The sequence below is a fragment of the Ursus arctos genome, unplaced genomic scaffold (genome assembly GCF_023065955.2).
Source record: "Ursus arctos isolate Adak ecotype North America unplaced genomic scaffold, UrsArc2.0 scaffold_18, whole genome shotgun sequence".
Taxonomy (NCBI): Eukaryota; Metazoa; Chordata; class Mammalia; order Carnivora; family Ursidae; genus Ursus; species Ursus arctos.
The window spans coordinates 8,296,630-8,309,532 of NW_026622852.1; the positions used below are offsets into that span (position 1 = coordinate 8,296,630).

At 40.9% G+C, this 12,903-nt stretch overlaps 1 protein-coding gene across 1 annotated transcript in view; it reads right to left on the reverse strand.

Moving 5' to 3' along the window:
• Positions 1–669: 669 nt before the first annotated feature.
• The window catches only part of LOC130544027 (eukaryotic translation initiation factor 3 subunit M-like), a 43,713-nt gene continuing 31,479 nt past the window's right edge, over positions 670–12,903 (reverse strand). The window contains 1 exon segment of the mRNA XM_057313507.1: positions 670–819. Within this exon segment, the coding sequence (XP_057169490.1) occupies positions 670–819 (150 nt within the window).

A 12,903-nucleotide genomic window follows, 5' to 3' on the forward strand; every position in this document is an offset into this window, starting at 1 on the left:
AACTTTTAAGCATAAAGTAACAAGAAACTGGAAAGAGGAAAAACATCACAAAATAAGGTGCTTTAAGAACTTACCAGGATTCCTTCATGGCCATTCTTTTGTATCCCTATCCTCTATGACTTCAGCCAAAAAACATTAAAATGAGTTCCTTATACCATGCATGGTTTGCAGGTGAGGGTTGTCTGCGCTTTAATTTGCTGTTTGCTTCGCCCCAGGATTTTCAGGTGTTGCATGAGGGAGTAGAGTACAGCGTGTACCTTAGTTCTTGGTTGTTAGCCATTGGATGATGGCCATCATATTATTAAACCATCTAAGCACGCTGGGTCTCAACCACAAAATTTAATTTTCCCTACTGCAGGGGCTAATCAACTACTATAGACTTAAAGACCTAAAGAGACTGTTTTTATCTGCAAAAAATTTCCCCTTCAGACTGAAGTGGAGCTAATTTTAGTTTTGTCTATCCTCAGGGTTACAAACATTGATAGAAATTCAGTTTGATGAGAAACAGATAAGAGGTGGAATTTATATGGATCCAATCTGTGACATAAATTAAAGAAAGATGAAAGCTCTGAGGTTCTTGGTAACACCTTGGTAAATAACGTTTGGGGATTCCACTACAGGCAGTTCCCACCATACTTGTTAATCTATTTTTACATCCTCTAGCTACCTCTAGGAGTTGATGTCTCCCCATTCCTTCCTGCTGTCCCCAGGAGGATCTTCCTCTTCTCGGACCCCTTTCCCTTTTTCTGGCACCCCTTCATCCTCCACTGTCATCATATCCCACCTGTAACCGTGCACCAGAGGACAGAATTGGTGATACTGAAGCAACAGCAGGAAAGAGAAGAAAGTCACGTGCACTGGATGCCTGTGATATTGGTCTTGGACTCTTTTGTCAGACCTCATTGATGACAGAGAACAAGACATTGGGGCCCCTGGTTTTCAGGTGCTTATTACTGGTAGCCAAACCCTTCTAACTGATTATCAAGCAAACCTTTCTAACTGATTATCAAGGCATCCCATTATACAATCAAGATTTTTTAATGATAGAAAGGACCTTGTAAATACTCTTAAAACTTTTAACCCTTATCCTTAAAACTATTTAAAATACATAAGGCCCCCAGAGATGTAAAATTCCTATTTTGACCACCGAAAGGCTGCTACTGAAGCAAGGGGTGCCACATGGCATCGATTGTTCCTAGGCTGATGCAATCAGCACGGAATAATAAGATGGAAGGGCTGAGTCTTGAGGTGGAAAAACTTTTGATTATGCGGATTACACGATCAGAAGCAGCAAATCCATATGGCTCCAAGCCAAGTGACAATTGCAGGAAGGGCACTGCATCTCTTTCAAATATTTAAGGATGATCTCATTGAGACATCAAAGAAATAAGTTGTAGCTCTAGCAAAGGATTGATTTGATTGCTTTAGGACACAAATTGTTTGGCATAACACCAGAGTTTGGGGGTAAATTCCAAGTACTTATACAGGTGACCCAAGACTTACAGCTGCTTAACTTGTAACTATTGTTCAGGAAAAAATTAAGATGTAAGTGCAAGGGTACAGGTCAGCAGTATACTCTAGGGAGCTCCTGGGAGGTATCAGGTTTGGGGGGCTGGCTAATTGTGGCTAACCACAATTTTTTATAATTTCTATTGAAACTTATAATCACAGCGCTATACAGCCAACTTAAAAACTAGCTTTTCAAAGCCATCTGTGTTTTGCAATGCCAAACTTGTCTGGAGGAACCAAACTAGTGTCTTACTTGATGCAAGTATATGATACAATTTTTTTCACTGGACTGGAAAGTTGATTCTGACTGAAGAGTGAAATACCTGTTAACCAGACTGCATTGTCAAGTTTTCTCAATCTGATTAAGAGTCATTACATTTACCTGAGAGGGTAGTAGATTTAATGGTAAGAATCGAATGGGTAATTGGAAGAAGACAGCACTTTCCTTGTTTTATACCTTAATGGGACAAATGTTATGAGGTGTTTGTCCACCATTCCACCTTTCTTCCTTACTTAAGAAAACCCCAGTTTTGCTGGGGAGTCATGTGTTCAGTCCCAGGAGGGGTCTCCTGCTGTAATAAGTGAGTCATAGATAACCCTTTCCTCCCTGCTAGTTGTTGGTTGTAGGGGTGGGTATAAGAGCCAGCTCTTGTCAATGGGATGATATAACAAGTATGAAGAAGACTTTTTTGCTGCCATCCTTCCTTATCCATCTTCTGTTTAGGACATGGTTCCAAAAAGTTGTGATGATTGGTACATCAGCAGCCATTCTGAAATCGTCAGGGGACACGGCCTCACAGGACTGAGGCTACACAGAGCAGAAGCTTAGGAAGGGAGGGGCCCTCAGCGATCAGTAAGATCCAAATGCAACCCAGGAATCACTTCCTTTGGCCTTCTTATTCTGGGAAAAAGAAATGTTTTCAATTTTAAGCAGCTTTTGGTGGAGTATTTTGTGCATTCGGCAAAAAGCATTCTAGATGATAAACTCAATAGACTCTCTTCCATCAGGAGACACCACGCTTCATCACATAACTCAGAAATCAAAGATCAGAAAACAGATTTGAGAGCCTAGGGCCAAAGAATCACAGCGATCACCGCAAGGTGTTTCCCTACAGGCAATTATGAGAAGAATTTGAACCGGAGCAATCTTCCCCTTATAAAAATTAACCCAACTCACAGGTAAAGGAACAGTTGAGTTCAAGAACTTTTTCAGATAAGAGAATCATATTTCAGTCTGACATTTTGGAAGGGAAAAGTAACTGAGAAATCAGAATTCCCGCAAACGTGTAGGACGCGCTGCATTAACATTCTATTTAGTTTTCGAAAGTGGTCTCGCTTACTATTTTTGGAAATATCTTTGGTAAGTTTCACACCTGTATTCCAGGAAGTTGAGACATCTGAATTTTACTTATTAAAATGAAACATGGTCTCAATTACCTTCTGAAGAGAGAAAAACAGGAGCAAAATCACTGCGAGTCTCCCAGATGTAAAATTAATTCATGTTACTTTTAACCACAGAAGTATTTCTTAGACAATCTGTGAGAAAAGGAGAGGGTGGGAAGATCGGAGAGGAGATCAGAAGGTGTTCGAATGAACTACTGGTCCCTTTAAATTCACTGGTTCTGGCGATAAAGTTTGTACTACACACCTGTTAAATTCATCAAAGAGGCAGGACGCTCCCAAGACTAAGAAAGCAAGCCATTTTGAAGTGTTCTTTCAAAATGATGGCTGTCGAGGCTTTACAGGAAACATCAGCTTTAAATGAAAACTGGAAATTGAAGGAAGTTCCTACCCAAGAAAACAATTATAAGTATTCTTAATTGCCTGGAAATAATTTGTCATGCGAAATCGGACCATGCACGATACATTTACATATATGGCTCGGAGGCACCGATGTTGTAATGCCGCATAGTTTCTCTGCACAGCGTGTTCAGATAATGCGCTCGAAACAAGGAATCTGACTTGCGCCTTTCTCTCTCCTCCCTTTCCTTCCCCACCACCTCTTCTTGCTTTTTGAGGCCCGGGAGGGACCGAGGGGAGGAAGAGCAGGCATAAAATAACTGCAAGAGTCAGTGACTGCTACTCAATGTATTTTATTATTTCAGGAATTCATTCAAAGCCGGGCTGCAATTACATTTAAAACAGGAGAATAATGGGCTATTGACATGTATATGGTTTTAGAAATATAAGGCCTCATTTTCTCAGCTGGAATTTCCCCTACAATGTGCATTTGCATTACATTAGAGATGCTCTTTTGGAAAAAGTGTATCACATGCATTCAGACATTTTGACATTATCTGGGTCAGAGGCAACATTTAAAAGCAATAGCCCTACTAGTACCAAAGCTTTCTTACAGGCAAGCATTGCAGTGCATTAGAGAAAAAGGAGGCAAGCCCTGAACGTCTCCCTGCATTGGCCATGTTTTATGACATACCTGCCTAACCCAGACATTAATCTACTGAAGATGAATTGGCCTGGTCATGGTCCTCTGCTAACCTTTAACGGCGTGTACATTCCCTAAATTGAAATCTGCACTTTTTCATGCCACGTGTGGTTTGATGTGATGGTCCAAGGAATGTAGGGTGCATTAGAATTGCCTTTTATGTGAAGAGAATCTCCCCTCCTATTTACCTTTCAGCAGGGCAGCTGCAGGCTTTCCTGCTCACTTGACAATGAAGGCATTATTCTCTACTGCTTCACCCAAGAGCAGCTACCCCGGCCGGCTCAAAATTGCATGGCCCCGGTCAGGTATGTAAGCAACCCAGTGCCTTTCCTGTTCCCAGAAGTGCCAAAGGCATAATGAAAAAGGAATGCAGAAGTTTTCACCTGTTGTAATTGTCTAATAAAGCCCGGCACAATGAATTCTTTGTCATCTTCCAAGAAGAGGTCAGTTGTAGGTGTCAGTGATTACATGAGCGCTTTATGTGAATAGAAAGACCTGTATAATTGGTGTGATACTACCAGTAAAATCGCATCAAAGTTGCACAAGATGTCTCTAATTTTCTAATCCCTCACGTCCTAGTTCCTCAGACATGACACCCTTTATTTACCCTGCACTTACACTTCTTTCCAGAATGGGCAGGGAAACTAGACTTGTACTGGCCCCTCTGTAATTACTGTAATAAGTCGGGGGAGACTAGGAAACAGTGAATCCTTGTGAAACTGCTTTCCTTGAATCTGCTGTTCTTGTGCAGGTTAAAACTGAAAGAGTAAACGGACACCATAGAGGCCATGAACATAAGCTTTATGGACGGATAACCTGGGTTCAAATCCTATTCCTCCATCTATTGGAGAGGGCTGGCCTTTGAGCTCCATTTCCTCATTGGCAAATTTGTGATCATAATGAAGATTGAATGGGATCCTGCAATCATTCATTCATTCATTCACTCATTCATTCAACAAGGGCTTAGGAAACAGGCCCCATACCAGGCACTGTATGTACCTCTAGCTTTCGGGGATAGAGTGCTGGTATCTTGCTTTCATGGAGCCTATAGCGATCAATCCAGGAGAGCAGTTAGCATACCATGCTTGGCACATAGTAAACACACCATAGATGTGCTATTATCATCATAATTACTGTAATAAAAGTATGCAGAGTCGCATTTCCGCTCTTCCTATTGAAGATATTCCACGCCATCATCTACAAGAGCAACAGAAGGGTTATTTTAAACAATAGTATGACGCTCTCCAGACAGGCATAGTTTAGAAATTTGACTACTCGCTTTCTCAGCGCAGATACTTTTTGTAAAACCATCAAGTCTTTGTTTTGGCAATCAACGGTGATGGTGCACTCTGGGTGCTTTCACTGAGGTTACTGAGAGCCAAGGAGGCGCCCAACACTCTTGCATTGGGGGAGTCTGGAAAGACTTTTTCCCATTTTTAACATCATTTTTGTTCTCATATCATTCACAGAACAACTTCAAAGAACCGATCTTGCTCCTGAGTGTAAATGCTCCCAAAGTTTTGATCCATGAAGAACCCATTCAGTATTAGTGATTGAAAGTGCCAATGTTGACATTCAAGCAATTGAATTTCAGTACCATTAACCCTCCCATTAGAGAACTGACTTCATTTGTTTACAAAAGTCACTTAAAGTGAGAATGACATTGCTTGGCAGGATCCCCTGGAACCCGGTTGCAAACAATTGTAACATAAATAAGTAGGCTCTGGCAAATGGGTGCCAAAGAGAAGGGAAATGGGTTGGTGTAGCTGGGCAGGACAGCTGTACACCTGTTGGAGTTTTACCTGGCATGAGCCAATGACATTTGTTTCCACTTTCTTAGGCAATAAATTTGCTTGGTGAGTAATGGTGCACACCTACCAATTTAGAAAATTAGAGAGAGAGTTTCCGTTCCAGGGAAATGGCTCCGAAAGGTGTGTGGAGAGCTGGAGGCTCTTTAAATAATCCAAACTCTCCACAGAGCAACTCCTTAGAATTTGTTTCACTGGCATTGGGAGTGATTTGCAGAGAGCACAGAACATTTAAATACAGACACTGTATTATACAAGCCTTTGATGACTGTATGAAAGAAGTGCTCTGCAGAGAACATGGTAAAATACTGTGAGTTTCTACCATAAATAACCTGAAGAGGTCACTGCACTGTTTTGATGAATGTGATTTATTCCCTAGACTTGGAGAATAATGGTCACTAAGCAAGGCCTCAAATTCGATGCCTCTAATGACTAAATCATGAAACGTTTTTAGAAGTACTGATAAAAGCAAGTACAGGTACAAGCAAGCCGAAGATTAGACTGAATTTCAAGTTTAAATGCTGTTCTCTGTTTGTTTTTTTCCCCTAAGATTATGAAGGCATTTATCTATTTTTCTTTGACCCCATTTTGTTGTTTTGGGGATTTTCCTAGGGATATGGTATTTAAAAGAATATCCAGTAATATGAAGCATCTTTGCAGAAGTGAAACCATCAAACAGATGCAGGAAAACCCATGCTCTTGCTTCTGATGGGGATTAGAATAGAACCCTCTCTTCACGTCACCAGTGTTTAGTTCCCCGTTCTTTAACTGGTATCTGGAAGCACTAATAAAGAGGAACAAACATTTCTGCCAACCTCACTTGCCTAGATAGCTTGTTTGCTCAGATTCCCCCCCCCAGCATTGAGACACAGAAGGCAAAGAGAGGAGGTCAATAATTTTCTAATTAAGTCACAGTACAGAGGCAACACCACTATTTCTTTTATTCTGCAGATTTCAGTGTATCAGTCAGAATAGTCTGACTTATGCTATGATAACAAAAATTCAGAAACCCCATTGGCTTAAAATGTTAATTTTATCTCTAGCTTACACTATATATTTAACATGGCTTAGTAGGGGTCCTGCTCAACAAAGTCACCGGAAGATACATTAACATTTAACACATGCTTTCAACCTCTCCATGACAAGAGAAAGGGGAACGTGGAAATGTCAATGCTGACTTTTAAATGCTTTCACTTAGTGGGGACACATAAAACGTCTGCTTCTTTGTCATTGTCCGAGTAAGGCATATAACTAAGCCTAATTTCAAGGGCACAGGGAAGTGTAAATGCCCATGTGTTCAGCATTACCATACCTAGGAATATAATAATCTACATCAAGATTCCCAAAAGTCCTGTTCATCACGTAGGCCAATGGCTCTCAGTCAGGGCACATTTGTCCCCCAGAAAACAGTTGGCAACATCTGGAGACAGTTTTGGTTGTCACAACACGCAGAGGGTGATCCTGTCATCTAGTGGTTAGAGGCTAGGAATGTTGCTAGACACCTTACAAGGCACAGGACAGCCCCCACAATGAAGAATTAACTGGTCCAGAACATCACTAGTGCTGAGATTGAGAAACCCTGCATTAGATTACTGGGTTTCTCAAAACTGGCATCCATAAGAAAGTCCACGTCCAGACAAATTAAGACATATTTTAAAGCTCTGGTGATGGAAACTGCTTAGTTTTGGTGAAAGAATACACGGATAGATCAATGGAACAAAAAACGGAACCCCAAAACAGATTCACCTTTTGTGAATGTATAGAAGCAACAATCCCACACAAGGCAAAATGAGAGGGTGACTATCTACATGGGAAAAAATAAAGCCTCATCGTTTTCTCATATCGTACGCAGAGATAAATTCCGAATGGATTAAAAATGCAAAAGTAAAAACATGACTGTAAATTTACCAGAAGGAAACAGGAGTGTGTTTTTATGAAAGAGTAAAGGACATCTTCTTAAAACACACGAAAAGCCTAAAAGAAAGCTATGCATAAGTATCCCCATATCAGAATTATGTGGCAAGCAAGAGACTGGAAAAAAACACTTGTGAATGTTTACACAACACCCATCTAAAATATATAATGAAAAATCATCTGAAATATATAAAGAAATTTATCAAATATAAAAGCTGGAGAGGGAAAACACAAAATGAGTCCGGAGCATCTTATGGTGTCTCAAAATAAGGAAGTGCTCAGAAAACAAATGATGATGGCATTGTCAAGGGCCAGAGGAACCAACATAAAAGAGCTTCCAGTGGCAAAGCTGGAACAATTTGAGCAATAAAATAAACATGTTTTAACAGTATGTTATAAACAATAAAATAACATAATACTGGATTATAACCCAAAGTGTAAAATAAACATACAGGAGTCCATGCTAATATAAATGATTGAATAAATAAATAAATAGGAGAGAAGAGACAAACCTTCCTTGCAGAAGAATTCCACTTGATGTAAATAGCTCCCCTCCCCCAGGAGGCGGAGCTTAGCTTCTTCCCCTCCCCCAGCCTCCGTATGGCTTGGACTTAGTGACTTGCTTCAAAAGAATAGAATATGGAAAGAAGAGAATGATAGAACTTTACAGCGGAATAATCTGGCAAATACTATCTAGGTTATACACATATGGTATGTAATGTCAAAGAAAAGGTCTGCAAGGATCCAAGCAATAACGGTGGTTGCCTTGGTTAGCAGACAAGGTGGAAAATGTGATATGTGGTTATATGGAGAGAAGAAAGGAGAAGCAGTACATTAGAAATAACATATTTTTAGTCCTTATATAATTTAACAGCAATTTAAAATAAATACCCATCGTGTGTGTTTGTTGAAGATGGCCCATTCTTTGACCTTTACCATCAGAAATTCAGTTGGTCTGGAGTAGGCCCAGAAATAAGAATTTTTAACAAGTGCCCTGGAAGGTTCTAATGTGGTAGGCACAGCAGACATGGCATTCAAGAAACTGAAAGCTAATAAATAAGTTTTCAAGTTGTTTTGCATATATTACTGATTTTCTGAGCTGGAAAAGGTTAATTTCATATATCCATCGCCCAACCAGTGTTAGGATTTGAAAGGGCCCAAGTTTTGATCCAAATGGACATAAGATCAAAGACTAAGGCAAATGGGAGATAACAATATCATATAATTACACATGTAATAAAGCTGATACTGGAAGGTGTATCTTATACCTGTGGGTAGGCGATTTTCATGATATTAAGTTACAAAATTAAACAGACTCACCTACCCAGTCACACTGAACAAGTCTCTGCTTTTACCTCATGGCAAAGAACAGGTGTTGTCTTCAACCAATTTCATTTCCCTGGTGAGAGGAAAGAGCTATCCAGTATATTTCTCTTGAACACCCCAAAGACAATTTGTTCCACCTTCTGTGAGGAGCAGTAAGTGAGGGTCTGTACAGAGGCCAAGAGTGTTATCCTAGTGGAGTTCTTTCCACAGGGGAAGAAACATCTTGGAATAGGGAAGGATTAAACCCCTAAAGATACAGGAGGATATGAGAACATACTATGGCCTTATTCAAAGAACGTGCCCCCTTAGAGGCAGCCCCATCATTCAAAGGCATCAGCTCGTCTAATTAATGCTTTAGTTTTTCAATTCTATGTTTCTCGATATTTTATCAACATTGAATTCATACTTCTTATGTGTGGTAGATTAATAAGTTAATGGTCCTCAATTTTTCACCTTTTTTTTTTTTTTAAGATTTATTTATTTATTTTAGAGGAGGGAGGTGAGGAGAGGGGAGAGAGAATCCTAACCAGACTCTATGCCGAGCGAAGAGCCCGTTCAGGGCTAGATCCCACGACCCTGAGATCAGGACCTGAGCCGAAACCAAGAGTTGGACTCTTAACCTACTGGGCCACCCAGGTGCCCCTTCACTTGTTCCTATATCCATAACCTTGTATGGCCCCACCCACAATTAGTTTGAGCTTCAGCACAAATATTTCGGCCAATGGAACCTGACAATGGGACTTAAAGTTTATTTTCATACTGCGTTTTGGAGCCCCAGCCAGTGTCACCATATGAACAGGCCTGGCCTAGCTTATCGTGTGAACAGAATCAGATAGCCAAGATGCTTCCATTGTTCCAGCTGACATGTTGGAACACAAGTACCCGACCTGTGAGCAAGGTCATCTGACACCAGCCAGCCCCAGACAACCTGCCAAATGACCGCAGACACAAGAGTGAATGCGGATGAGATCAAGAGCCTGGCCTGAACCTGAAAAGGACCCACCGGGTAGACCTGCCAACTAATGAAACGGCCAAGCCACGAAGTCTTGGGATGGCTCTGCTATTTGATACTCTATATAGCATGAAGTATGTATCCAAATAATATTGTATGATTTTTCTTTTATATTTTGTGTGGAAATTCTGAAACTTCCTAATGCTGAAAATTTTAAATACTGTGTCATGAACCTTACAAAATAAAAGTAAAAACAACGTAAAGCTCCATCATCTTACAACTGAAGGGTTTGTTTCTGTATCGTCCTCCAGACACTCATACCCAAACTCTATCTGAACATTCTCGAGTTGAATACAAATCTGACACAAGACCTCAGTGTCACTAGGTTAGTGGCTGTGCTCTCAACTTGTACAGTAACTACATTTAAATATTAGCATATGCATTACATTAGGCATTTTTGTTTTCAGGACCATACCATCGGACAATACTGAGAAATATGCCAAGTCCCATTAAGCTCCCAGGAAGAAACTGAGTATGTAATTCTTCCCGAGTGATGGCTTCAGGAGTTCATTGGCAGCTTTGATCATTGCAAACATGCTTCTATCAAGTGCAGGTTTGAACTGCGTATTGGTGGGAACTGTTTGACTATTCAAATACAACAAATTTAATTTTTCACAGGAGTTTGCATTTGAAATAGGTAAACATGATTTGTTTCCTCTGTGGATTTGGTACAACTTTGCCTATCAATAATAAGATGCTATTTAATGTCCCAGAAGTCCCCATGGAAGGAGCAGTCATCAGAAAGAGATGGAGGAAGAAGTAGGTTCAGAAATCGTCTGCCAGGAAGAGCCACCTATGGTCCTCCGTTTCATAGATAGTTAGGACCTCAACCCGTCCTCAACTGCAAGCTCAGTGACTTCCCCAGTGCAGTGCTGGGCCACCAAGAATTCAGTATCACCACCAGTGGCCATCATCCTCCCCTTCTTGGTTCTTCTCCCCAGCCTGTCCAAGCTCCTTTGGGAATCTTTGAATGAGTGCCACTAAGCTTGGCTAATGCATACCCTTGGTTGCAATCAAAGTTATTTTAAGATTTTCTATGTAGAAAAACATCCAGAGGTTGAAGCATTTGAAATCTCTTAGCTTTAAGTTGTAACCTATCCCATAAAACAAAACAAAAAAAAAGTCTCAAAACCTAAAGGGAAATACCTTTGCCAAAATGAGTCTTATGAAAGAATACACTTTTGTGCATGCTGAGGAATCACCAACAAGAACTACAACGACAAGCCCCTTAAACATCTGCACCTATTTAAAACCATTATTTTTGGTACTGGCACGACTGTAATTCACTCCAAAGTTATTCTTTTTGCTCAAAATTAAGGGCAGTGGCATCCATTTTGTTTACTGGCAGGGGCATGATTCTCATTAAAGGAATACATTCAATTCTTTTACATTTACATTCCTACGAGCAAAGCAAACTCAAACCAGAAGATGCTTATTAGGCACAAATGTAAGCATACATGCTCACACCAGGAAATGAAACCTGAATCTCTTGTAACCATTGCAAAATGCTAATTATGACTATTATGCCACCTTATGCGAAATCCGGCTTCAGGGGTGACCAAGGTTTAACACGGGTTCTTTGTGAAGTGGTTCGGAATATTGGTGACTTGCCCTCCCTTCCTTCTCAGAGAGGTCAATCATCCAATTTGTTACTAGAAAAATTAGACGTCCTTCATCAATTCTATTTATTGTTGTTTTAAGCTGCTGCAAGACTTTTAAAATAAGAACACGGTGGTCACCTCTGCCATAGGCATAGCGGGTGGGTGACAGGCGCCTGCAAAAGTATGAAAGAGAGTTCCTGCAGTGACGAAAAATTTTCTGTCTTCGTGAGATTTCTAAATCTGTAAATTGTGTTTTTAAAAGAGAAAACAAGTAAGTATGAGGGGCCAAGTCAAGTAGGACCTCGCAGACTGTGGCAAAGGATTTGGATTTCACTGTATCTGAGAAGCACATTCATTGAAGATTTTCTAGCAATGGAGTGGCATATGATCTCAGTCCTGTTTTTAGAGGCAGACTGTGAGATATGGCCAATGTGGTGTAGCAGGACAAAGCTTGGAACAGGGAGACCACGGAGGTGGTGACTGCAATAGTCAAGGAATGACCCAATCCATGTTGACTTGGTGGAGGTGGTGGCAGTGGAGGTGGTGAGAAGTGGTACAACTTCTGCCCTGGGCCATGTGATGCTACCTCAGATACACCTGCGCCTCCCCCCACCCACCCCCGGGAAAGGATATTTACCCCTCGCTGCAGGGAAGTTTGGTTGCCAGCACTCAACTGTCAGCCATCTTTGGGAATTGTATCTTCTGAAGAAAGCCACTTGCTCCTTTTTTGGGGCAGCCCAAACCAATGATAGGTTGATGCAGGGGTATAAAGGCCTGGCTCTCTGAACGCAACACAGGACAACTCGGAAAGGCCATTCCAGTCTTACAGCTCACTGCAAGTTTGGCTAAGCCCTCGTGACTGCCCAGCAGCTTCTCTCTCCGTGGATCTGCTTTTCTCCCGTTCCCCGTTCAGCATTGATCCTAAAAGCACTCCCTAATAAATGCTAATTTCTGTCCCAGACTGTGCTTCCTGAAGAACCCAATCTGCAATGCTTTGCAATAGAAGTTGATTTCTTTTTTCATCTGTCTAAAATTCAAAGTTGTACTTCAGGAATTTTATCCACTTGTCCAGTGATCTGGGGTGGGTTGTGGTGGTCTAGAAATATCAGGCAATGATGAGACTCTTCCAGCCCCTGCTTCTTAACTGGCCATCGGACACAATCACTTAACTTCTCTGGGGCTCTCAGTTTGATCTTCTATGAAATAAGGAGACGTTTAATCAAATGAGACATTCTGGAAGAAAAACTTTACAACTCTATGATAAAACTCATTAGGAATTAAAAGGAACTG